The 25,744-nt window shown below is 42.0% G+C and overlaps 1 protein-coding gene across 2 annotated transcripts; it reads right to left on the bottom strand.

Annotated features, from left to right (window-relative positions):
• Positions 1 to 1,301: 1,301 nt before the first annotated feature.
• Positions 1,302 to 25,711, bottom strand: cryzl1 (crystallin, zeta (quinone reductase)-like 1). 2 transcript variants are annotated; one of them, XM_015363759.2, is made up of 14 exons: positions 25,313 to 25,711; positions 23,471 to 23,586; positions 21,667 to 21,744; positions 20,436 to 20,508; positions 16,114 to 16,158; positions 15,037 to 15,105; positions 13,382 to 13,515; positions 11,474 to 11,585; positions 7,834 to 7,854; positions 6,658 to 6,756; positions 5,967 to 6,085; positions 3,805 to 3,910; positions 2,774 to 2,819; positions 1,302 to 1,739 (listed from the first exon to the last, which is right to left on the bottom strand). In XM_015363759.2, exons 2-14 carry the CDS (start codon positions 23,537 to 23,539, stop codon positions 1,640 to 1,642), a joined length of 1,071 nt encoding a protein of 356 aa, XP_015219245.1. In that variant the 5' UTR covers positions 23,540 to 23,586; positions 25,313 to 25,711; the 3' UTR covers positions 1,302 to 1,639. The 2 variants fall into 2 exon arrangements, with proteins under 2 accessions (XP_015219245.1, XP_006639104.1); XM_006639041.3 differs by lacking the exon at positions 7,834 to 7,854.
• Positions 25,712 to 25,744: the final 33 nt, after the last annotated feature.

Here is a 25,744-nt window from a genome sequence, read left to right as displayed (position 1 = left end):
TAATTTTTAATTTAAAGTTTTCTTTTTATTTTGGGAAACCTGGGCTTGTAAATATCTTGGGTTTCTAATGCCATCATTTTAAATGTATTTAAAAAACTCTTTACAGGAGATTTTCATTAAGTTGATGGATGTAAATTATTATTTTTTTTACCTGAAAATTTAAATTGCAAAAGGAGTTTATACACATTTATGATATTGGAAGTCTGATATTAACTGAGATTGCTTCACTTCACGTTTTCAAATTCAGGTATTTCACGGAGCAGTTTTTTCAGGTTAAGTCCAAACAGTTCTTTAAGGCTTAGGTGGTAGCTGCTGCATTTTCTGTAAGAGGAACTAATTTCGGGGTTTCAGTGTCTTTTAAGAACAAACATATCGCTATAACTGTATGTAAATGTTAATTAGGCCTGGCCACTTCACAACAGTACCATCTAAAAAGGCTTCTAATTCCGCTTTGTGTAGGTGAAGTCAATGCTGGCATCCATGAAGTTCAAGTAGGGAGCATGTGTAGGCTGCAAAGAAACAGGTAAAGGTTTATTCCATGCTGAAAGGAAAGGAAGCGACACAACAGGCATGATGTGACATCTGAAGAAGGCCCCACAGACGAAATGTTTTGCCTTTCCTTTTCCTTTCAGCATGGAATAAACCTTTAGCTGTTTCTCCCTTATTAGGTGTCCTGCCTACGTCTGTACCAGCTTTCTCTGATTTAATGCATGCTCTCTAGTGGTTTCCGCATTCTCGCATCGTGAAACAACCAGAGCTACTGAATGTTCACATTCCCCTAAATCTGCAGGAACTTTTGTGGAACATTCTGTCCACGGCAGTAGAGTTTTTTCAGTGAGGTGTCGATGAAATAGTTTCTTTTAAAGAAACACCATCAGGAGCAAGTCGGTACAGAAAGGGAACTAGCTGGGCATCTGGCCAGCAACCTTTTGTCACACTGAGGAGCGGCCAATGCAGACAGCGAGAGCGAGGGGCCTGGTCTGGAAAGAAATTCTTAAGACTGGAGCTCAGATAAAAAAAAAACAACACTGTCAAGGACACAGCTTGCAAATTAAAACTGACCCCGACCTTGAGATGCTTAGGAAGTGAAAGCGCATTGAAAACTGTCCCCCTTTTCAAGACTCGTCACCGTGCCAACGGAGAATACAGGTGGACCAAAGCAGTGAGGCGATAGTGGATAGATTTCGCCAGTTTTGGATTGTGCAGTTTAAAAACAAAAAACAAAAACAGTCCATAATTACAGGAAAATCAAGAAAGGCTTCCCCGGGTGTCTCAACCAGTATAGTATGTAGTCAAAGACATACATTAAGCAGAACTTTAATGGGGAAAAGAAGAAGATGGGCTCCAAAGGATCCTCATGTACACAGCAGTGGGGCAAGTGTGCGATACAAGTGCAGTGTTGGACAGAACCATGCTGGGGCCGAACTGGACAAGACACTCCCCTGAACTACAAACAGTATTTACAGACCGACAAGAGGATAGCAACTTTCCCTTTTGGAAGGCCACAGTCTCACAATGTTACACGTTTTACTGACATGACTTTAAGACAAAGAGCAGCAACGGGGACCTTTTTTTTTTTCCCTTAAAATGTTCCGGCGCGGTTCCAGGGTCCTGCTGACATTTGCTGGTCTCGGGGATGTCAGAGCTGAATAACCTGCCTTTTTCTCACTCTCCTCCTCTGAACCATTTCCATAGAAACTGTGGCTTCGTACAAAGGCACCGGGTCTTCCAACAGCGGCCTGGAATGAGAGCAAACATTGTGAAAAGGCCCCAGGGATCCACGGAGAAGAAAAAAGGAACATATTAAAATATATTAAAGCAGTAGAAACTCTGTAGGGTTTTGCCTTCAGCCAATTAAGGAGCTATCAATCTTTCGGGCACTTTAATTCATGCCTGAACTGAAACACAAAGTGTTTCTCAGCAGCAGAGTTTCCTGCTGCCCAGGGATGTGAACTCTTCAGACACAGGTTACAGCACTGTATGAACTCATCTCTCAGGGAGCGCAGGTGACCTCTGACCTGTCAGTGAGCACGTGTGGGCAGAGCTGCCCTGCTCACTCATATAGTAATACTCAACTTAAATGTATTTAGTTTCTTGTCATTTTAGAAAAACACATATTATATTTATCTTGTTTACAATGCAAGTCTCCAGAGAACACTATACCTGTTCTAGTGGGTTGACATCAATCTACTACAGTACTTAATTTATAATTGATTTGTTTAATCATTTCAATACTGTCAAGTAAAATATATTTTAGTTAGTTGTGACATTATATACTGTAATGCCTTTAATTGACTGAAATCTTGGTTACGCACTGTACAAATATTTGAATAGTTTGTGCTATTAGACCTTTAAGAAGATAGGACTACTGAAAAACTGTCAACTGTTAATTCCAATGTCCAAGACAGGGAGTGTTAAACCACGAAAGACAAAACACTTAATAGCATCCTAAACAATGTAGGTTAATGTTAATGATATTATAACATTATTTAACACGGATATTCAGTGTTAAAGCTCTCTGAATGTGTCATTCAAAGCAAAACATCTTTTGAAGCATTCATGCACAATTTTGCACAATGAGCAACTCTTTCAAACTGCATCTAAGAACTAAACCAGCTTCAATATAATCCTTCTTTTATTGAAGCTTTGTTGTCCTGCACTACATTTGCACTGTTGAATGCTTGGAAGATCTAAGTGCTAAACCCACATGACGTTGACTGGGGGTTCTGTGCTGTGAAACACTGGGGGGCAGAAAGTTTCATCTGTACTGTACCTGAAGGTCTTGTTGGACAGCTTCTCAACCACATCTTTTAGTATGTCTGAAAAAGTGATGAAGGTCAAAAAGAAGTAAAAAATGAAACTACAGTTGTATAAACCCAGGCACCACGTGTACGGTGCCGCTACCTGACAAACGTCAATTTTCAAAATAAATGGGAAAAATGTTCACTGCGCTTTGCATTCAGGTCCATCAGATCTGAACCCTCTTTCCACAAAAACCCTGGACTCCTTATTGGTGGGATGTGTGTTTGAATCCACAACTGCTGTAGTATCCTCGAACAAGACTTGACCCTGACAGCCCCAGTACAGCCTTCTGTACAAACGCACCAGTGCTGGTGGGAGTGACCCTGCAATAGTCTAGTCTTCAGAGCTCAGAGCCGCCAGGACAAGAATGGATTGAACAGGCCACTAGCTTTACTGCCATGAACCTACCACTGTGTTCACTGACCCAGGTGCTTCAGACACTTTCTCCATGTTACATTACTCTCGGAGCACTGATTAACTTCAGGTTAGCACTGGCCTGCTACTCCTGTCAGATGAAGCCACAGAGCATCAGGAGGCTGGGGGTGATAAGCCCAATTCAAACACACACAGCAGACTTGGAAAGATCTTCCCCTTGAAGTTCATTGGATGATGCGGTTTGTTAACTGCTTGAAGTAGCTGTACATACATGGCAGATGAGGATGTATAAAGTGACACAGAAGTATATTAACTGTGAATCTGGTGTTGTGTGTGACAGGTTTAAGCTTCTTCACTGGGCCTTCACTTTGCTCAGGTTGATCGACCAATTGGTTTTAGGATCTCATTACGAAGATACCGCCTCAGTAATGTGTTTGGGCAGGCTATTGAAATCTCCAGATATGCAACATGGTGCTGCATGCCACTGAAACACACTTTCAATACAATCCTGTGCTTAATGACAGCTGAGCCAGTGGAAGTGAGGAGCAGTAATTCACCAGCTCTGTGTGCACACACCAGCTTTCTCCGGGGAGAGATAAAAGGCCCTTCAGCTGCTGTAAAGGATACGAAGGTACTTCCCCTGGCAAGAGGCCGAGGCATTCCATACTTCATCGTTCAGGAAGGACACTGTGGCTCCTTTCAGATACAGGCCTCGGCTGTCTGGGGGATCCAGCTGGGAAGAGAGGAATGCAGACCACTGAATCACGCATTCGCCACCACGAGGTCCAATCGCAACCTCCTGATTTCCTCGCTCAGTGACTCCCTGAAGAGCAGCAGGGGGCGCTGTGCCAGGATCAAGCCCTTTCCCCTGCGCATTACCAGAGGAGTCCTTGGTCTTCCTGCAGCTGGCCTGGTGGGCGTCGGCTCGGGAAGGGGAAAGGCAAGAGGTTCATTCCGTGCCAAAAAGTAGAAAGAAAAAAAAAACACCACGTTTCGGTTGCCAAGCTTCTTCAGGCAGGAGGAAGAGAGAGAAAAGCAGAGGACAGAGGGTGTGACCGAGAGTGTCCACACAAAGGGGGGTCTGGGGGAGAAATTTGTAAATGAATGGAAAGGCTCTAAAAGGAAAAGAGTCTAGAAGTGTAAAGATGTGGCCTAATAAACCAAGGCATAGGCTTTCTGGTGTTTTGAAAAGATGGACAGCATATACAGTACACTGTTAAACCTATCTTTATGAGGAAACATCCATCCATCCATTTTCTAAAGATTATCCAGCTTGTGCCTGTCTGTTTATGCCCTGTGATGGACTGGCATCCTGCCCAGAGTGGCAGGGGAGCTGGAGCCTGTCCCAGCATGCAAAAGGTGCAAGGCAGGAGACACCCCGGATGGGATGCCAGTCCGTCACAGGGCATACACAGACAGGCACAAACACACAGCATGGGAAATTTTACCAGAAGCCATTTGACCTACCAGTGGCTCTGTGGCTAAGGATCTGGAAGGTTGCCGGGTCGTATCCCGCGGCCGGCAGAGGAATCCTACTCCGTTGGGCCCCTGAGCAAGGCCCTTAACCAAAACTGGTCCAGGGGGGCTGTACAATGGCTGACCCTGTGCTCTGACCCCAAGCTTCTGTATATGTGTCTATGTCTCATGGAGAGCAAGCTGGGGTATGCGAAAAGATGAATTCCTAATGCAAGAAATTGTAAGTGGCTAATAAAGTGATCTTTGTGGAGGAAAGCTGTGCAAACAAAAACAGAAAAAACTCCATGTAGATAGCACCCCCAGGAATTGAACCCAGGGCCTGTGCTGAGAGGCAGCAATGCTAACCACTGTTGTCCTGCACAATAACATTTTCTACAATCTGCCCTAGGAAATGTGCCCAACACAAGTGGAATTTATTGCAATTGAATAAAAAAACATTCTTACGCTTCTTTAAGCGTAGTTAACATTGTCTTCATGTTTGCACAAACGAAACAGATCTAACTGTGCTTCAGCCAGAGCCATGTACTGGAACTAATCACTAACCGTACTAACAAGAAACTAAAAATGAAACAAACGATTCTAATTCCAATATGTTTTTTCAAACGGTGTATTAACAAATTATGAGTAAAAACGATTGCAAACAGTCTAAAGAGTAAATTAACCACAGCTGAAGAATAATGTCAGTCACCTGAGTGTAGTATTCATAATGCACCATACAGTATATGTGACTGGGGTTGAAAGTCATGTAGATGTGACTGGGGTTGTGGTGAAACTCATCTGTGCCTGCACCTGTACCTGCTGAAAAACACGTTCCAGTCATGGCGTTACAACAGGCAAAGGGAAGGACGTCACTGAGTTGACGACATGAAGGCGTCACTGAGGTGAAGATGATACGGGGATGAGGTTGTCATTGGGCTGTCACGGATCATGTGGGGGTGGGGGGCTGCTGTAAGTCATGAGTTGAACCCGTGTGAAAGCAGTTTGTGACTCTAGACACTTTGGATTACTAAGAACACTGGAAGACTTCTGACCTTGTATACTTGGATGGTAAGTCCAGTTGTGGACCCCAAGGGTCGCTGACATTTTATTCTTAAACACCTAAATGAACAAGTAATTTGCTCAATTGGACTATTATATCACATTTCCCAAGCCCCTCCTTATGAAATTCACCAATGTTGACCATATGTTTCTGTAGAGAACCGGGACAGTTCTTTCAAGAGCTGTTCATCATTTAAAAATACCTTAAAAGCATGAAGGACAGGAGTTGAAGAGTCAGCCCGAAACTATCCTCTAGCTGCATGTGCCTTTCATACCTGCAGGCCTTCTCCTGATGTGACCCAGTGACCTCCAACAGCCAGCAGGGTGATGATGTCATGCTTGTGAGGAAGCAGCTTCTTTGATGCAGATTCCTCATCTGCGCCATACAGCCTCACTGTTAACAGGAATACGACAAAAGGAACAAAAGGTTTTTTTTACCTTCAGAAATAAATGGTTTTCAAGCTTTGACAACAGGTCTTTAACATGTTTTTATAATATTTAATGCCCAGCCTGTAAAGGTGTACCACAGCTTACCTTTTATTATACAGAAATACTGAAGATCTGCAGAATATTAAGTAATATGAATGTAATTGTTAACAACTTGTTTTAGGTACCATCTTTTGAACAACTTCTTCTAGGCAACTTCTTTCTGTGGATCATGGTGAGTACAACAAAGTCAAAGTGTCACTAAATTAACTTGAAAGGTACAATCTGGCTCATCTCATTTTCAGAGCTCAAGGCTCTCTTTTTGTTTTGTTGACAGGGAAGGATATTGGGTAACAGAACATTTTTCAAGCCCACATTTTATTAATTATGCATTCAGATCATGGGGAATTAATTTTTTCACATATTGCCAGTAAACGCATTTCCAATCACAGCAGATCTGGAAGTTCAACAAGGAAAAAAGATCTTCCATGTCAACCTGTTGCCATTGACGAACCAGAAGGAAAGGGGCCAAGTACTCACCTCCAGTGTCAACGACAATGTCCACTCCCAGGCCTCCTGTTTCCTCCATGCAGATGTCCACCAGAGCTGACTTCTGGTCCCACACACTGATCACCCTGGCTGAAGGGAAGCAAGCAGAGGTCAGAGGTCACACGTTGTCTGCACTCACAGGTGCTCAGCTGACATGCACTGCAGTCTGGCCCCTAGCACTTCTAGATCCACTCATGCACCTTTTACAACATCTTCAGCACTGAACGGTCTTTCCACAAACCAAAAAGACAGAGACACTAGCAGAGTACTCAGTAAATGGAGTACAATTTGCTTTAGACTGAAAAATAATAGACCATTTGAGTTCCATACTTAACCTTTTCACTTTTAGATATGCTTTCAGAAAATGGGAAGGTAATATCTCTTTAATGCTCCTTAGAAGGGTTTTCACATCTGCACAAATCATCTAGTTAATCTGTCTTTGAATGTCTAAGACGCCTTAAGCAGTCAGGGGTGGCAATTACTGATTCAAACGTTAAGCCTGAGGCAGGGAGTGTGAAGTGTGGAAGCAAACGCATTTTCTGTTGTTTTTTACCTGACTCTGAATAAGCTGATGCAAGACGTTAAAAATTGTTTTCACCTATGCTGTGTAAAACTTCCACGGGACAAATAAAATGAAACTGAGCACATCTGTCTTGAAAGGCATGCCATGCACTTGTAAAATAGCATATTTCCAACAGTTAAAAGCCAAGTACTGGAGCTTAAAAGAGACAATGTTTTTGTGGATACAGAAGATTAAACAATTTACAATTGCATTCTTTATATAATAAAATTTTAATTGAAATGTAATTTGCAGTGGTTGTATTTTGTACAATTGTACATTATTTTACAAAATACAATTGTATTTTGTTAATAATAACATTGAAATTGAACTGTAATTTCGGCTGCCACTTCCGGATGACAAAAGGTGTCAGGACAAAACTACAGATACTACATCCCAAAGGAGTTCTCTGGAGCAATGCTGTAAAATGCACCCTCGATGGTTACGGCAACATGCTACAAACGCTTTGGTGCTGCACACTCACAAAACATACGTCGGGTTTTGCCCAATCAGTTGATACAGTTACACGTTACAAATCTGAACTGGGCCCTGACTTTCCAAGTGCGGCGATGTGCAGACTCAACACGGGCACCATACAGCAGACTTACCTACTATCGACTCCTGGACACCTTTGCAAGTCGTCGCGGTGAAAGAGAAACAGTAGAAGCAACAAGCAGAGTGAGAACAGAAAGGACTTCCACTCACATTGTGACGCCATTCTAATGGAGTGGTAGAAATGCTTTCCCAAGAGTTTTAGAGACATTTCCAGACACATAAATTATACCCAAGTACATTCTGGATTAAGAACTGAAGAAGTGCCTTTGTGAAGAGATTTCATTTCATATGAATTAACTGAAAACAGCACTATCACACTCACCATAAAGGATATCTGTGTCTCAAGTTAGTATAATAGGAACATCAAGAAGGCTGTCATTTAGAGGAGGTGTTTTATCCCCTTTGATGTTCACTAATAAGTTTGAAACAGACCAATTTATGGGAGCCTCTACAGAAATGTCTTCTAAATTTGCTGTTCCAATTTAAGCATCTGTACTTCCCTTGCCAGGCTTTCCAAATTATGATTTGTGCATTAAACAAACCTCCCCCGCTTCATTCTAAACACGCCTCGTACAACAAGAGGCTGGCCTTTGTCTAAATCGGTTATTTTTACTTTCAGTTATTACCGAGCAAGTACTGGCAGTTTTCACTTACTGCTCTAATTAGGTTTTGCAATCTGAGATGAGACATTTTACTTAATACGTCTGCTCCAATGTAATCCATAATCCTGTTCTGTGCTGCCAAGCTGCTGGTTCCCTATCGCTCCTGCCTCTCTGCACTGTCCTTAACACACCCTGTTCTTCAGCTGCCAAAACCATCCACCCGGATCACATTCATGCTGATCGAGAGCTTAGGTCATAATACTGCGATTCAAACAAGTGAAGAGTTGTTTTCTGAGATTCCAACATCAATTTGCTACAAAATTCCAAATGGGTTAGACCACCCAAATGGCCTCCTCTGGTTTGAAACTGTTCTTCATTAAGCCAATTAAGACTCCAGGACCTTGTATTTTCTACTCCCAATGGCAGTTTTCCCTCCCTGTGAATTAGCTCAGTCATAGCAAACTCATCGAGCACCAGGAGGAAAGTCAACCACTTTCTTGAAGTATGGTGAAATTCCACATGCTTTCAACAATGGCTGAAAAACACCTCTCTTGCTGGACTGTTTCTCAGCCTCCTACACCTATCTGGTCTGTGAATGTTCAGGCCCATGGTGAGGCGCTGGCTTCGGGCCCACAGGCTTCTGAGGGAGAGTCACTTGTTTGCTGGCCTCACCCATGCGACACCATAGACACCATTAACACTCGAGACGCTGCGTCATCCTCACTCCCTGCACTGGGCCCAACAGTTTCTACAGTAAGCACCAGGGCTCCAGTCTCTTCTCTGTGCCACTTCCTCCTCTTTCCTAAAATCAGTCCGCTTCTAGACAGGCTTTTAAACTTTCAGTAGTGAAGACCTTCATTTTAATTTTATCTTGCCTGAATTTACTAGCTTCTTTCATCTGTATTGAACTAGTAACACATTAGCTTTGGATAAAATTGCAGTATGTTGAATCATACAACCATTTGCTGATAACACAAGCCTCCAAGAATGTCTGTAATGAAGTGAAAGGATTGTAATTTAATGGCATATCTTTGTAATTAATCATAAAAGTGATGTTTTTGTTTTGAAAAGAATGTGGCAAAGAAAGATTATGAAAGGCAAGGTGGGCAGTATTATACTTCTGACAGGAATGCAGTTAGGAACAATATTTTGTCTTCCACCAGCGAATCTATGTTAAACGTTTACTTCCATCATACACAACACTGCAGTGGCAGTTCCAGTTGAAGAGTGCTCTCACCCCTCCCTGTCACTGTGTGTACACACTCCCTGTATAGCCAGTACCCAGCACCCACATTCTGACACGTCCTTTGTGGCATCCTGTAAGTAACTAACATGTCTTCAGCTGAGCCCCTGATGGCTCCTTGCACGCAGTCAGGATGCTGTGACTCATGAAACTTAAATTTCACTTTGGTGACAAATGAAGTCCATTGCAAAAAGGATGCACGATTTTTCAGATACTTTTTAAAATGCTGATATTGTAGGAGAATCAATGTTCTTTTCATTTGAGTGCTATACGTTATCCAAGATACAGATACAGAAGATAAAGACTTATATATCCAATGTATTACTTGTCTATCTGTTAGATAAGAAAGGTTAGAAATGAGAGGAGGCCATTCAGTTCATACAGCGTGTTGGGTAGTTACTGTAGAAATTCATTGATGCGGGAATCTCATTCTGCTGTTTCCTGAAAGAAGCCAGGAACAACATAGTTGGGCAGCTTTTCCAGAATCCTACCAACTTTAGTTTTTGTTAATGTTACTGTCAGCTTTCTAACACGGCCTGCACATTGCTATGCCCACAGTCAAAAATGCTTTCCTTCTGGACTTATGTCTGTACTACACTGGGAAAGCTAATCAGCATACCCTTCAATCAAAAGGCTTGTTGGTGCTTGGTGAATGATGATTATTTGGTTAATTTCACTTTAACTGAGAAAAGACTGCTTTTTGTTGGCTTCATAGCAATAAAAAAGACAATTGTACAAGTCTGAATAAGCCCAGACCCTGCACCAGATAAATACCCGGTACTCACATTTCAATATATTGTGAAACATAGACATGTGCAACTGCTAAAACTAATAAGGCAAATTGTAAAACAATCTAATCTTGGAAGATATTTTCACAGCTTTTGGAAAAGTTCTTGATTCTTGTCAATGTATACACATGACTATAGAATTAAACTAGCATTACATAAGCTCTGGATAAAATTGTATGGCTGTATTGGTACTGTCATGATGATTGTAGTCTTGATGTTTGTTCTTATTTGTTTTTTACTTATGTTTGAAGGTTACATAAAAATGTTGATCAGAAAATAACCATGTTGTCCTCCAGTGTGTGGAATATAAGACAGAGAGCTGCAGCAGCAAGACCATGCTAGGGGGGCATGGATCGCTCGGCATCAGGTTTTCTAGATTAATCTCACAGGAAGGCACTGGTGCCAAGATACAAGATCTCACAGGAGCAGAGACATGGTTGCTGACGAGCAGAGTAATAAAGCTAATCAATAATAAACCTGGTATTTCTCATTTCTAGTCCTAGAGGCAGGTGGGGACTTCATCCACCACAGAAGAGAAAGTACCCTCATGGCAGCCATAGTGCACCATTGTGCGCATCAACTGTACACCCGATGAGGAAAAGAAAGGAGGAATTACTTTGTCTGAACTGTCTCCTGTGCCTGGCAGGCTGAGAGAGAATGCCCGAGAAGATATTAAGCAAGGGCTTTGGGGTAGAAAAATCTCTGTAGAGAGTAACTGCATGCAATAGGAACATCAGCTGAGCAGCTCATCTGAAAAGCAGAACCTCTTACACAATGGTGCCTCAACACTATAGATTTGCAATGGTGTGGATTTCTGGTCCAGGATAGAGTTTGCCAACTTCCAGTGATAAACTGATTTTCATCTTAAGAGGCTTAACATCCAAGTCCCAACCAGGACCAAGTTTTCTTTAGCTGTTGCTTAAGTGAAGATGGTGCATTGAGACAAGGCAGTGTAGGCACTCAAACAGCCAACTTTGACTTTGGCAGCAGCAGAGGGCCTGAAACACTCCCAGAAACCCGTCTCCCCTGGAACAATTTAAAAGCGAACATATTCTCTTACCAACAGTGGGTCTCAGCTGCTCCAGACGCTGGTTGTCTTCAATAGATAAGGCAGTAGACAATACCTTTGCGCCATGGTAATGGGCTAACTGGATTGTAATTATACCAAACGGCTAGAAACACAAAAGGAAAAAGAGCCATTACTGCCCCAGGTTCGAAAAAGCTTGAAGTTGCTATATCCAGTTGAATACTCCCTTTGTGGCATACACAGGACTGTAAATGACTCTGTTATACACACTGTACCAGTGCACAGGAGAAACAGTATTAGGCAGAAGGCAGAGGCAGTTATTTAGAGCTGTGTCGGCTTTTTAAATAACCTCCAGTACTGACAGAGGTGATTATTAGGAGCCCTAAAGAGGAAAAACACAGACGTCAAGACAGTTGGGCCAAAAAAAGACATGAACAACCTGAAAGCAAGACAATAAAATAAGCAGTGGCAGGAAGCTTGATGCGATAACTGCATTACAAAGTCTTTATTCACTTTATCGTACCAGCTGCTCTGGTCTATATGAAGGAGGGATGGCTCACTGGAGATCTGAGCCCGAAACAAACAATACCTCCCTGCTGAACTGAAGGGGAAGGGTAGTTACTTTCACGTGAGGAAGGAGGCAGAATTCAGTCGTCTGGAAGAGTAGATATTGCTACACACACAAAACTGGAATCAAGGACTCTTCATGGGCACTATCCAAGTTTATTTACCACCAGTCAATTTTAATAACTGAGTTTAGTAAAAAAAACATTTCTATCTGAAAGGAAATATATATATATATTCATCTAAAAAAATGCAATCTAAAAAGTAAAAATAATGCTTAAATTCAGCTTTCACTGGCTGCATTTGGACTTTAAAATGTATTCGGAGGATCTCTTTCTGAACTCAGGAAAAGAGCCAACAGCTGGAAAGTCTTCTAATTACAGTGTTCGTACAATTCTTCCTGGAAGGAAACTAGATGTTAACTGTGAACAATATTGGAGCATCCTCTCCTGTTTTTACAAGTTATGCAGACTTACAGTGTATTTTACCATAACAGTGACATTGCCCAGTTTAAGAATGCTTCAGTTTTCATCTGTACCTTTATAGAAGGCAACTGTGATGCACAATACTTTGAATTCCGTCTCAATTTATAATATCTGTAGAATATCTGTAGAAGTACATTAATCCTTTTTTCTGTTTCAGTGTAGAGCTGTAAACATTTCACAGCGCTTGTGTAATTTACCCAATATAACAACCATGTAAACCTCTGGTGAAGCATTTCTCAATCCATGACATGTCTGATCCTATGACATTGGGGCAAAATGAGTTGACTGGCTGCCCCTAACATGAACATGAATTTTAGATTTGGACGAAAACATTCAAGTAACTCTCATCCTTTTCTGGAGTCATGAGGAACGATCAAGCCTTTGGGATTCTTCTGAAAAGGGAATTTAAAATAGGATGGAAAAAACAAGTTTTTTTAGATGATTCTGCAAGAAGCAGAGGCCTTCGCTGTAATGGTGCTCAAACTACTGCAAAGTGACCTCTGATGAGTGTCACTCAAGTGTCCCAGGAGGCTCGGGCACCTGGGCCTCTGGCAGCTCTTACTGATGCTGAAGGAAGAGCAGCACCAGCTGACACAGCAGCGACCACCCTGTCCGCAATGTGGGGTGTGCCCCTGTTAGCCAGGAAACGGCTTCTGTACATCCAGCCACCTACAATATTTCATTTTTAGTGAACAAAATAAGATTTTCTTTAAACTCAGAATCCTTCTTTTGTCCTGGTTTTCAAAAAGAAACGCCTGTCCTTTCACATGGCTCTATTCTAGACGCTGACCCCTCGCTGCACACGGGCCCAAAGAGACTAACGCTCCGTGCTCTCAACATGGACGCCCAGCACTGAAGCAATGGCTGTGCGGGCTGGGTAGCGGCTACTCACACTCGCCCCATCCAGAACCAAGACGGTGTTTCCTGCGGTGACGTGCGACAGGGCGTGCAGCGCCGTGTACGAACGCAGCCCATCTCGGATCGTCCCGGCCGCCTCCACCCAGCTCACCTTCTCAGTCTTGTGCACTGTGGAGGACAGACGGCACTCAGCTGGGCCACCGCTCCCAGCGGGAAGCACAGCACTGGCCTGGCAAGCCATGAGGCTTCGCTCAAGGGGGCTTTTAATAGGTGGGCCAACTGAAAACCGATTTTCATTAAAGTTTTAGGAGTGTGGAACTACCTGCCCAGCCACGATATTGAAGCTTATGTCAAGACAAGAGATCCTTGGATCAATTAGCTGCTAGAAACCAAATTACTGACCTTCTCTTGTTTATATCCACTTTTGTTTTTCTAGGATTCTTAATGGCAAGCTGTATATCCAAGGCCCAACAACAAAGTTTGTCTTTAATATTTATACAGGTATTATGCAATCAGAATATTTACTAGAACAATCTTACCAGATTCAAAAGCATTAGCTTGCAGAATGACCCCAGAAAGCTGGGCTTTGGCCAGAGCAGAGTGTGGTATTGTCTCTACTTCTATAGTCTGAGCAATTTAATACACTGGAGTTCTGTCAGGGGATTCCTCTTTTTTTAGTCTCCACAACAAGGGTGCCATCACGGCAACTGTGACATGAAGATCTCCAACAATTCCAACGTTTCCAGTCTCAGAAAACATTCAAATGATCAAATTCCAAAGGCCAAAATACACACATTTAATTCAAGACAGAAGGCTACCTCCCCTTTCATGTTATAAACAAGAGCTGCCACTGCAATACATTTGTGATGACTTCCTCATTGTGCTCACTCATAACGGTATGACAGAATTAAAAAGCTCTGAATGTGCAATTATTTTCTTTCTGAAAAATGCAGCTCAGAAACCGAAAAAGCCACTCAGTTCACTGTTTTTTTTTCAAGAAAGGACTGGATAAGATCAATTAGGATAAATTAGCTCCCAACTACCAATCAGGCTGGATGAGCTGTATGTCCTCTCATCTGTGGCCTCTGATGTCAAATTATTCTTTCAGTTTACTCTGTGTGGTTTGGAAACAGAAGCTTGTGTCCATGAACAACACAGCTTTCTAATTACGAGCCTTGAGAACACCAGGTCAATTAGAGATAATATGAGCACCTCTGTGGCTACAGACTGACAGTCAAATCCTACCCAGCCGAAGGACAACTGCTGATAAATCACAAGAGTATGACATCTTTTTTTATTTAAGGGTAGTTTTCAGGTACGAAAGAGGTTTCAGTTCAGAGGTACAGCTGGAGACTCAACTTTTTCATTTATGTTATTATGTCATGAAGAGACGCTTCTGAACACAAGAACTTCATCAACCGTTCTATAAGGTAAGAAATGCAAGCAATCGTAAAACAAACTGTCTTAGTGTAGAAATGACTGCATGGGAGCACAGCGCAAAGTCAACAACAGTCTTTTTTTCTTCCCTGTATTGTTCAAAAGATACCCAGAATGTAAAAATACAAAACTCTGAAAATGCATCTTAGAATCATGAGGATTTTTGTGGGACTTCCTAGACTATGCTAGTTCTATAAGACTCCTATAATTGTTATGCTCTAATGCAACATAACAGCAAAGCTTGAAACATACCCACATGATGCTCATGGATTAATACAACATCACACAGCCCAGAAACTCCTGCGTCCAGTGGTAGGATTCCTGTAGACAGTGAATGAAATGACATGAAAGCTCTTACTTACGCTCAGCAAAGAAAACCCTGGGTGATACGGAGGAGGGGAACTCAATCTGTTACAGCTGTCTTTAATGAGAAACCCTGAAGTATAAAAGTTTCTCCTGCTGGACAAATTTAACCAAACCTACTGTCAGTCACAGGAAGATAGTGACTCCTCTCTTCCTGGGCTTGAAATGAACAAATGTGATTTTCTTATTATTTTGGGGTTGAGATATTAATAACACCACTCACTAATTGTTAGACTGCCTCAGTTCAAAATTTACAGATAACAGGATACCTGGACAACAGGTACTTGTTATTTCACTATATAGTAACTTTATATACCACGTAAATAATGTATTATTAATTTATAAATAATAATTTGGCTCATCCTTTTAACTAAAGTGACTGACATCTGCACCCATATCAAATCCCACATGGATGCACTTATACAGCTGTGGCCCATGAGACTTGTACCCACAACCTCCCAGTTACAAGTCGAGAGTGCCACATTGCTGCCAACAAATCAAATCATCATTACCAATTTGTTTTTATTTTGATCTGTACCTTTGTATTGCCCTCCATTACAATTCTATGGCATTAAGGGTTTAAAAAATGTCAGAGAAGTTTTAAGAAAGAGCCGTGTCAGTCATAAGAGTTAATAGAGCTTTGGTGTCACCAACACATCTACACAGAACTGTCATTTCACCACGGCGACTGAATGGCACATGAGAAAAAACAACTGAAGCTAAAAATTACAAAGAAGAGGAAGCATGTTAATCATTTGTTATCCCACACATCCGAGGTCAGAGAGCAGGAGGTACAAAAGGAAAACTACATCTGACCAAGCTATAAGTACTAGATTACAAAGCATTTCAAAAGAAGAACAATTCACCTTTCATCTTCAAAGAACACACAATCATCACAGGAGGCCAGTCTCTGCCAGCGCAATGACAACTTTAGGATGGACTGTGCGTTCCTGCAGCTGGACTTACCCACAACTTCATCATCAGGCCGAAAGAATGTCACCTTGGGCCCAACTGAAAAGAGCAGGAAAAACAGAATCCATGAATTGATACACACTTTTAAACAGTTATTTTTACCTCTCTTTTCCATCAAGGTTTGCTGATGCTCTCCCTAAGCTGGGAGGACTCTGTTCACACTGCAGGAATTGAAGTCTCTGTGTTGCCCAGCAGAACTGGGGAGCAATGCTGTCCAGATGAAAGGAACCACAGAACAGGCCATTTGGCTTGCAAAGGCAGGCAGGAACAGGCCTTAATCTGAGTTTTGGTCAGGGACACTTTGAAACAGCCAGGCTGCGTATGACACACTATACACATCTGGATACCAGGAGCAGTTACAGCTCTCAGATACAGTTACTGTCATTTCAAACAACAATATTGTTATAATGTACGCAATCATTTTTTCTGTATTTTGCCAACATTTCCTTGAATGTTGCCCTCGTGACACTGGTCTTGAGAAGGAAAACAAGCAGCTCTGCAACATGAGAAGGAAAACATGCAGTCCAGTGGGCCAGGACACTGCTAACTGACCATTCAAAATGTGATCAGGGTATGTTACAATTCATAGCCACACTGTTGACCAAACTGACCACATCCGATCTGCTTAGCAGGAACCTCCCAAGACAAAGGCGAGAGGTTGGTTAGGGGCCAGAGCAGGCAGACTTTTCCAGTCTTTTCTGACTTGGTGTAGTTTATTGCAAACTGTACTTCTATGTAGTCAAGCCACAATTTTGTATCACCTCACCTCCCATTAAAGAAAATAGCACTTTTATTTTTCGGCTGTTTACATTCCAACACGCCTGCTCTCAAAACACAAAACACTGTGAAGTTTTCCTGCTGTCCGTCAAAAAAAGGCTCAATTCACATTGTTGGAGCTGGCACCTCCTGAACACACAGACATTTCAATGGAAGTTGATATAACTGAAGACATGAAAATGCAGCCAAGTTAACACAATCCCACTGCTCCTGGTAGGTAATGATGCTTGACTTGAAACCTAACGTTTCCCATGATTCACAGAAGAAAATGTCAGATTCAAATTTCTTCTCAAAGTAGGGCAGCATTCACAATAAAACATAAAAACATACCATCTCTCTGCATCCACCTTTGAAAATCCTGTAATCTTTTATCTTTCTTGATCACAGACTGAGATACTAAATCTCTGTGATGTTATATTTACCCTAGTCCCAGTATCATAGCTTGACTGACCGCATCTTTCCAGACCAATCACTGTGGCAGAGAGATAGGAATTCCCAGGAATTCTCAAGGATTCCCCTTCCCACAGCAGGAGGACAGTGATTTCCTAATTCATGAAGGATCTGTAGGTCCAAACAACACCACCTAATTTTAAAATTATTTTAATAAATTCATGAAAAGAATGAAGGCACAGGGCAAAAATATTTCCCTAATACACAAGGCCCCTTTTATATTTTATCTGCATTTTCCACATGGACACAGACAGAAATGACGTTACAGGATGCTGTCAGCTCAGATTTCCACAGCCTGTTCGGCACTAAAGCTGAGAAATTTCCTCCAGGAAAACCTGAGGCCTGACACTGATAAAACAAAGAGTGCATTTAATTAAGCACTGATGAAAAGTCAATCTTATCTGCAAAATCTAGTTCTGCTTTTTTCCCAGTGTAGAGAACACTTACTGAAATTCTTCTCAATCCAATTAGCCTTTTAATATCTAGATTTAAACAGTCTAAATACTGATACACAATTTCAACTGCTTGCTCATAAGGTGTCTCACTAATAACTTAATTCATGTGTTTTGTGCATGAGGTTACCCTTTAATAACAATAATTCCTTACATTGTTTAGCATTCTTCTTAACACTCCACTTAAAGCGCTTTACAGGTAATGGGGACTCCCCTCCACCACCACCAATGTGCAGCCCCACCTGGATAATGCGACGGCAGCCATAGTGACCCAGTATACCCGCCACACATCAGCTATCAGTGGGGAGGAAAACAGAGTGATGAAGCCAATTCATAGGGGCTTATTAGAAGGCCATGACTGGTAAAGGCCAGAGGGAAATTAGGCCAAGCTGGTGGGGTAACATGTCTACTCTTTTCAAGAATCTCCCTCGGATTTTTAATGACCACAGAGTCAAGACTTCTCTTTTACATGTCATTTGAAGGACAGCTCCTTTTTTACAATATAGTGTCCCCATCACTATACAGGGGCATCAGGACCCACACAGACCATAGGGTGAGGCACCCCCTACTCCAGCAGTAATCTTAGCTATCCCAGGAGGTCTGACCAGGTACTGATCCAGTTACTGACCAGACTCTCACCTGCTGAGCTTCAGTGGGTTGCCGTTTGTTAGTTGCTTTTATTTTCTTTAGTTGCACTGTGGTCTGCATATAGAAGGATTATATTATATCTTCTACCACAAGGTATATATTTAATATCGAATTTTACCTGCCTGTAAGAGAAGGCTGCACAAGAGTGCATGAAGAGGATGGGTCTGGATCCACTCGAAAAGGGAGCTAGAAACATCACACCTGGGCTAGAGTGTTACAGCACTGTACAATCAGGCAGCCCAGACTGTGCTCTGTCCATTATTTTTTTACTAATTCACAATCTGCTGCCAGGATTTAAACTGAGAAATACTGCCACACAAACCTATTATGGAAGTCTCTACTGGCTCTAAGTACGATTAAGAATAGATCTTAAAGTTTCTCCATTTACCAGTGAAGCTCTAATGGGTCTAGCCTAAGCCCTCTCAAGCAAGAGTTTTATCACAGACACACCTGGGAGGACCTGCCTGGGCCAATACGGCTGGATATCTTATAATCTTAAAAAGAACACAGGAGATAAGAGTATTTACTGGGCTCCTCAACTGTGAAATAATCTACCAGTCCATGAAAAGGAAGCCTTTGAATTAAGGCTGAAATCTCATCCAGTCCTTCCCATTCTTGAAGCGCTACCTTCTAAATGCTGCCAATGCTCCAGGTTATGTGAGGCCCAAAGCCATCTGTCTCCTGGTTAAATGTTCACAATTTACCCTGCTGCCCTCTCACCCGCATCTGTGCCCTTTGGAAGAGCCTGCAGTGTCCTCGTTCCCACTAAAGGCACAGTGGGTCTGTTGGCTCAGGGTATGCAATCCCCTAGCCTCCGACTCCAGGGATCCATTTTTCCCCATTGGGGAGTTGTGTTTTTCTCCCTCCGCGTTGGACAGGTGCACAGCCTATTCTGATGTGCCAATGAACGAGTGTGGGAGGGCTCCATGCCAAATAAAAACGGAACTGGGCTGAGCTTTTAAAGCCCACAGAGACGGACAGTGCCCTGGTGCTGGTGTACAATCGGCTGGGCGAGGGACTAACGTGCATATTTTGCAGAGGAAGTTCCATGTGTAGTTCTCTCACCCTGAGCTGGCATGAGGGCATTAAAGGAGAAGTGAGGTCATTATGAAAGTGGAAATTCCAGGTTACAAAGGGCAGTTTGGTCTGAACAATCACAGCAAGCTCATCCAAACAGGACTTCCCATTAGACAACCAAAAGCGATATAAAAAGACAACATCAAATAATACTGTTGTGTCAAACAGTTTTATTTTTTACTATTTTGTACAAACTCACTGAAAGCAGATTGAGCCAAATGCTTACTTAAAAAGACAATATTGCTCAGATACAGTGTTGTGTCTATTTTAAAACCTCTAGCTTTTTTCCTCAAGGTATAAACCTTATGTAACATCTGTGATACTTGTTAAAATAGAACCGATACCCTGAGGGCAATGGTCTTATTTTAGATTGTTGTTGTTGTTAAATGAAAACTAAATGTGAGGGAAACAACTGTGTAAGTCTTCAGCCTTTTAATTTTAGGCTGTTACCGTCAGGTATAAGGTGTTTTAAGAATATAAGATGATAAGAGCTGTTTCTTAAAAAAAAAGCCAGGGTGTTGTCTGTATGAAATACCGATTTAATTTTCATTTTAGAAAAAAAAATATTTACAAAGTGCAGTGCCCTCCAAAAGCACTATAAGAACAAACTCAAAATCTATTTTGTTATTACAGAGAAGCAAGTTTTGATCATGAGAGTAATATGAATTATAAGTGCAATATAACTTTTTATTTTTCGATCATCCCAAGCACATATTAAATCTTAATAGAACTAACATGCTGTATGTTTCATTATAAAGTAAATTGAACAGTTTTGACTTTTCTGTCTCGGTACATTTGGAGGTTACTGAACAAGTGGGTTCTGAATCTACTGTAAATGTGCTTGCATTAGTGCCGCAAAACCAAAACCGATGGGACCAGGACAACTCTGCTGACGAATGTAATCTCGCTCACCTTCAAGGACTACTCCGGCAATTTCTCTTCCAACTGGCACTAAGTCTTGCTGCAATTTCAGGTCCTTCAGAAGCTAAGAAGAGAAAGGTGTAAATGCTGGGGGTTACAGCAAGCAATGTCTATTGTGGCAAGGCCTCAGGGAGAGCACTTTCAGCACTGCAACACTGGACAATCCCCAGTTTCACACGAGCACTGCAACCCTATCATTGCCTCAGAACAAAAGGGATTTGGCTCAATCGGGGAAAAAAAAAATCAGACGGAGAAACCTGAACCCAGGACATAAATCTTTGTTATTTCAAAGACATGCTGCGTTTCCCTTTTCTTACAAGATCACTGTGAAAAAGCACAGGGCCATGACTTATACAAAAAAAAAAGGACAACCACCTCCCAGCACACAGATATACACCCATCCCTCGATGTATGAACAGCTCTTATAAGGATTTTTGCACTAATAAGGCAATTGTGTATCTGGTTTGTACATGTACAAATAGATTTTCACTAAAAAGGAGAATGTGTCCTTTGGAACTGATCTATGCTTATAGAATGACCTCTCACCTTGACAAATCAGTACTCTCTCAGAGTAAAAATAAGTAATATTGGGTGATTTTCTGGAGCTCTGGAATGAAGATTTCGTTTCTAAAATAATACAAATGAATCTTCTGTTGACAATGTTTTTGAGAAACAAATTATGCTCACAAATCGAGGGAAGGTATATAGGGTGTATATACAGTACAGTAACTCAGGAGGCAGCCCTGCTGAGTACTGTCCAGAACTCTAAACTCCTGACTCCAAGGCTGTAGCTTTCAGTCTTCGGTGGGCACTGGTAGTGTTACCCTTCAGCAAATTCATTCAATGCTGCACTAACATGTCCAACTGTATAAATGGATGATTTGGATAAAAGTATAAGCAAAATAAACTAATAAAAAAAGAGATTCCCATTTCCAGCCTTCCTATCAGTACAGTATGCATTTTCACAATAGTAGGGCTACTCACCTGAATACAACACAGCCCTGAAGATATACTATAGCTTCTAAAAATGAGGCTTTAATAACATTTTATGGCCCAGTTTTAATTTTAAACAGCAGACTTAATAACCATGTGAAATAAGATAACATTAACAGATTGAAGTTTCTGGTGAATGGTGTAACAAGCACAGTTTTAAACTGGGCAAAGGACACAAGGACACATGGAATAAACTGGATATTTTTCCAGGTGACCGACGACTTCTTACCGCGGTATCCAACGGGCTGAGGGCACACGCTTTCACCTGCACTTTGACAAAGTGGCTGCCGGGAACACTTGGGAGCTCCTGGGTTATAAATAGAAGAGTTGGGAAAACAGATATGTGTGCTGAAAATACGTAAGGAAGTAAATTACATTTTAGATTGACCAAATGCTGACATGACATGTCATTCTGCTACACTTCCAATATTGTGAGAAGGCTGATGCCCAAGACCATCTCTGGAAATGCTTCTCTCAAATTTCTAATATTAATTACAACCTCAAGCTTTTCAACCGCTTTGGGTTTTAGACATGGTCTTGGATATGCTTGAGCTCACAGCGTCTGGCCAACAGTTGGCTCGTATTTGTGATGCTGCGCGGCTTTCATCTGACGACCAGGAACTGCCTAGCTGAAAAGGATGGCCGTCTTTGACGAAGTTGTACTTCCAAACTGCAGAAATATAAGCCCATTTTGAGTGTACTGATTTCCAATTCCTAATTCCTCAAAAACGTTTTCGATTGTTTCTTCCTTTTCCAAAGTTACAATGGGCAAAAGGACATATGGTTTGTAAATGTACTGTCCACACTTAAATGTATTATTTGGTGAAAAGTAGTCTTCAGACTACCCCTGCTAATGCCATGTTTATTAGTAATATTACCAGACAGACAAACAGTCACAGTCCTGGCTGTGTTTTTTTTTTTAACTCTTGACTTCATATGTGGTGCTGGTTTCTGCCTGGTTGTAAAGACACACTTCAGCAGCTTTTGAGAGAGATGCTGTTATGCAGTTAGTCACACAGCTATGCAGACTTTAGCCAGACTTCAATCCAGACAGGATTTCTAATTTTTGAAAAGTTGAATCCCTCCCGTCTTCCCCAGGCCACCAAGTTGACAATCTAAATACAGTATAGAGACATATTAGTAGATCATTTGCTAGACCTACAGCAAAGTATTACATTTATATACTGCTGCTAGGAAAAAGCTGCAGAACCATCGTCTTTCACTTGCCCAGCTTGTTCTGTTCTAAAAAATGGGTATAGAAAAACACAAAGCAATTATATTAGAATGCCAATGGCAAAATCACACAGTGGCGTATGTTGTACAGTGAATTCAGGAAGTGCTTTTGTCTGTCTGGTGTGTAAGTATTGCAGCAGTTGAAAGACAGTCACATATAGCCCTTCATTCAGGAAGCACAGACTTCTTGGTGCATATGCTTGAATCGGCCGGTAGCCTTCAGAAGAATTTAGAAAAAAAGATCTTCTACTATTCTTTTGGATTGTCCTTACATTTTTGACACTGGCTCTACAAAGTGTTTTTACAGCTGGTGTGTAACTATGTATTGGAGCAATTGCTTTTGGATTATAAAAAAAAAAGAGAAATATGGCCTTTTCTGCTTATGAAAACAGGAGTGATATTCAATCTTTTGCCACACTGTCCCAAACACTCTGTAGAAAGGGAATCAGCAGGGTAGTATAGAGTAGTTTTAAGAGGAGGTCTAAGAGAATAAGCTGAGTTTAACCCCTGAGGTAGGAACTTTGCGGTCATGCATTTCTAAACAGACATTAAAAGACTCCTTTGTCAGATGGACGCCCTTGAAATTTGCAATTTTCACTCCCCCCGCAGCTGAAACTCACACATAAAGCGATTTATCAATGGGATGCCTTCATTTTCACTGAGCCAGCCATAGTGCCCATGAGGACAGAGAGTGGCTGCGGAATGGGTTCCACGTGACCTGTCTCTAGTCTCTGTGCTGTCACAAATCACTGAAGTGGGAATGACTTTGCAGCTCTTTTCCTGAAGCTGTCTGCACTCACCGTCTCTTGGATGACAAACTTCACTTCTTCCGCAGTACTTTCACTTAATTTACAGTAAAGCCCCTTCATTTTAAAGCGGATCTTGGGGTGGAAATCCCTGCTCAGCAAAAAGCAGCCTGAGAAAAATAAAGGAGAGTATAATTTAATAATAATAATTCCTTACACTTATATAGCGCTTTTCTAGACACTGGACTCAAAGTGCTTTACAGGTAATGGGGACTCCCCCCCACCACCATCAATGTGCAGCATCCATCACTATGCAACTACAGCCATAGTACGCCAGAACGCTCACCACACATTAGCTATCATTGGGGAGGACACCAGAGTGATGAAGCCAATTTATAAATGGGGATTATTAAGAGGCCATGATTGGTAAAGGTCAATGTGAAATTTGGCCAGGACACCAGGGTAACACCCCTACTCTTTTCGAGAAATATCCTGGGATTTTTAATGACCGCAGAGAGTCAGGACCTCGGTTTTACGTCTCATCCTTGTCATCCAAAGGGCGGCGCCTTTTTACAGTAAAGTTTCTCCGTCACTATACTGAGGCATTAAGACCAACAAAGACCGCAGGGTGAGCGCCCCCCTGCTGGCCCCAATAACACCCTTTCCAGCAGAAACCTTAATTTTTCCCTGGAGGTCTCCCATCCAGGTACTGAGCTTCAGTGGGTTGCCAGTTGTGAGTTGCAACCCTGTATAAATGTATTTTTATTTTATTTACATCAACAAAAACAGCTGTATTCAAAATGAGGAGTTATAATTATAGATAATTAGCAGATGGCCTGCAGCCCTTAAGGACTGGAGGTGGACATCCATTTTCAGTGCTTCAAACTTTGCTGAGTGACAGCTCAAACACAAGGCGATATGTCCTTATGACAGTCATTGTGGGAGAGAGAAACATTCTGCAGTTCCCGAGTCCAGCCACAGGAACAACATGACAGAAGCCCGTTTACGACCAATCGTCAGTCTCTGTTGTCTTCTTATGGTTGACTTTAATGCAATGTATATTCCATGCCATATACAGTATACATATGGGTCTATTGCACCAGCATTTTTACATTTGGAATAAACAGTCTCACAGTAGGCAGCGTTACAACCCTTGAACCTGTGCATGCCAGGAGACTGAGCTGCACACGGCTACAGAAAACCTCACTCTCTGAAAGCCAATAATAAGGTGTGAATCTACAGCACGCCATGGCAGATAAACTGCAAGTAACTCCTACACCCTTTGAGCTAGACCAGGGGTGTCCAGTTTTGATCCTGGAGGGCTGGTGTGTCTGTGAGTGTTTATTCCACTTCATTCATTAATGAAACCTAAACCAATTTGTTACTGGCTTAACTGGACCAGTTCCAGATTCTACCAGCAACTAATATGCTACAATTTTAAAGAGACCCGGAAATCGTGAAGACACTCAAGCATTGACCAGCCTTGAATAAGCTATTCTGATTTATATTACCATGGCCCCAGCTGAAAGTGCTTACTAATTTAATGCGTCCACCAGCCATTGAATGCAGAAGAATAATCATCGTCAGCAGTCATCACATCAACATGTTTCGAATCTGATCCCGACAGGAGGCGTGTCGGCTGTCCAGCATTCCTGACCGTTCTGACACAAGGAGAGACCGGGAGGAGACGCATATTTCTGCTGGGGATGCATTTCAATGAAAAACCCAAAGCGACACTGTATAGAAATCAAACGCTGTTGTGTTTACTCATGGCAGTGTACTATCCCAAGTGACTTCAGCAGTACAGGAAAAAAGTGGGGACTGGTAATTAAAGAATCCGAGTGTGCAATTCCCTCCGAGCGATTAGGATGGTGCATTACTAGGAAGAGACCTTACCTGCTCTACAATCCTCCCGATCCAAACAACTTCCCAAAGTCGCGCCCCTCGTTCCTGCGATTTTAGCAGACCGGGCGACGGCTGCTTTCTCATTCGCTCCGCTCACAAAAAATCTTCACAAAGTCAGGAGGAAAGGGGCGAAAACTTGAGCAGCGACTGCCTGAACGATCCGTCAATTAACTATCATCTTCTTTCTATTGGCTTTCTTTATCATCAGTCAGTGGAAAGAGTGGGATCGGTCCAGAGCCGGAATACGCCCAATACTCCCATTTGTCCTGCCTTCCGTCCGTCAAATAGTATCTCTCATTCTATTGGTTAGAGTCACCCAAACTCCTTGCGAAATCGCTCTACTTGGCTGCCTATTGGACTGTGCTGCTGTCAATCTTTTGGAAGGCTTGACGAGGCCGGGTCGGGTAGGTTGCGCAGCAGTAC

Source organism: Lepisosteus oculatus, chromosome 15 (genome assembly GCF_040954835.1).
Source record: "Lepisosteus oculatus isolate fLepOcu1 chromosome 15, fLepOcu1.hap2, whole genome shotgun sequence".
NCBI classification, from domain to species: domain Eukaryota; kingdom Metazoa; phylum Chordata; class Actinopteri; order Semionotiformes; family Lepisosteidae; genus Lepisosteus; species Lepisosteus oculatus.
This window is presented reverse-complemented; position numbering and strand designations above follow the sequence as displayed.

Coding starts and splice junctions, on each gene's coding strand:
- cryzl1 (XM_015363759.2), bottom strand. CDS start 23,539: ATGAAGGGGCTTTACTGTAAATTAAGTGAAAGTACTGCGGAAGAAGTG. Junction 13,516..15,036: donor AATCCATGAGCATCATGTGG/GTATGTTTCAAG, acceptor TGTCCTCCACAG/TGCACAAGACTGAGAAGGTG. Junction 2,820..3,804: donor TTGCCAGGGGAAGTACCTTC/GTATCCTTTACA, acceptor TCACTTTTTCAG/ACATACTAAAAGATGTGGTT.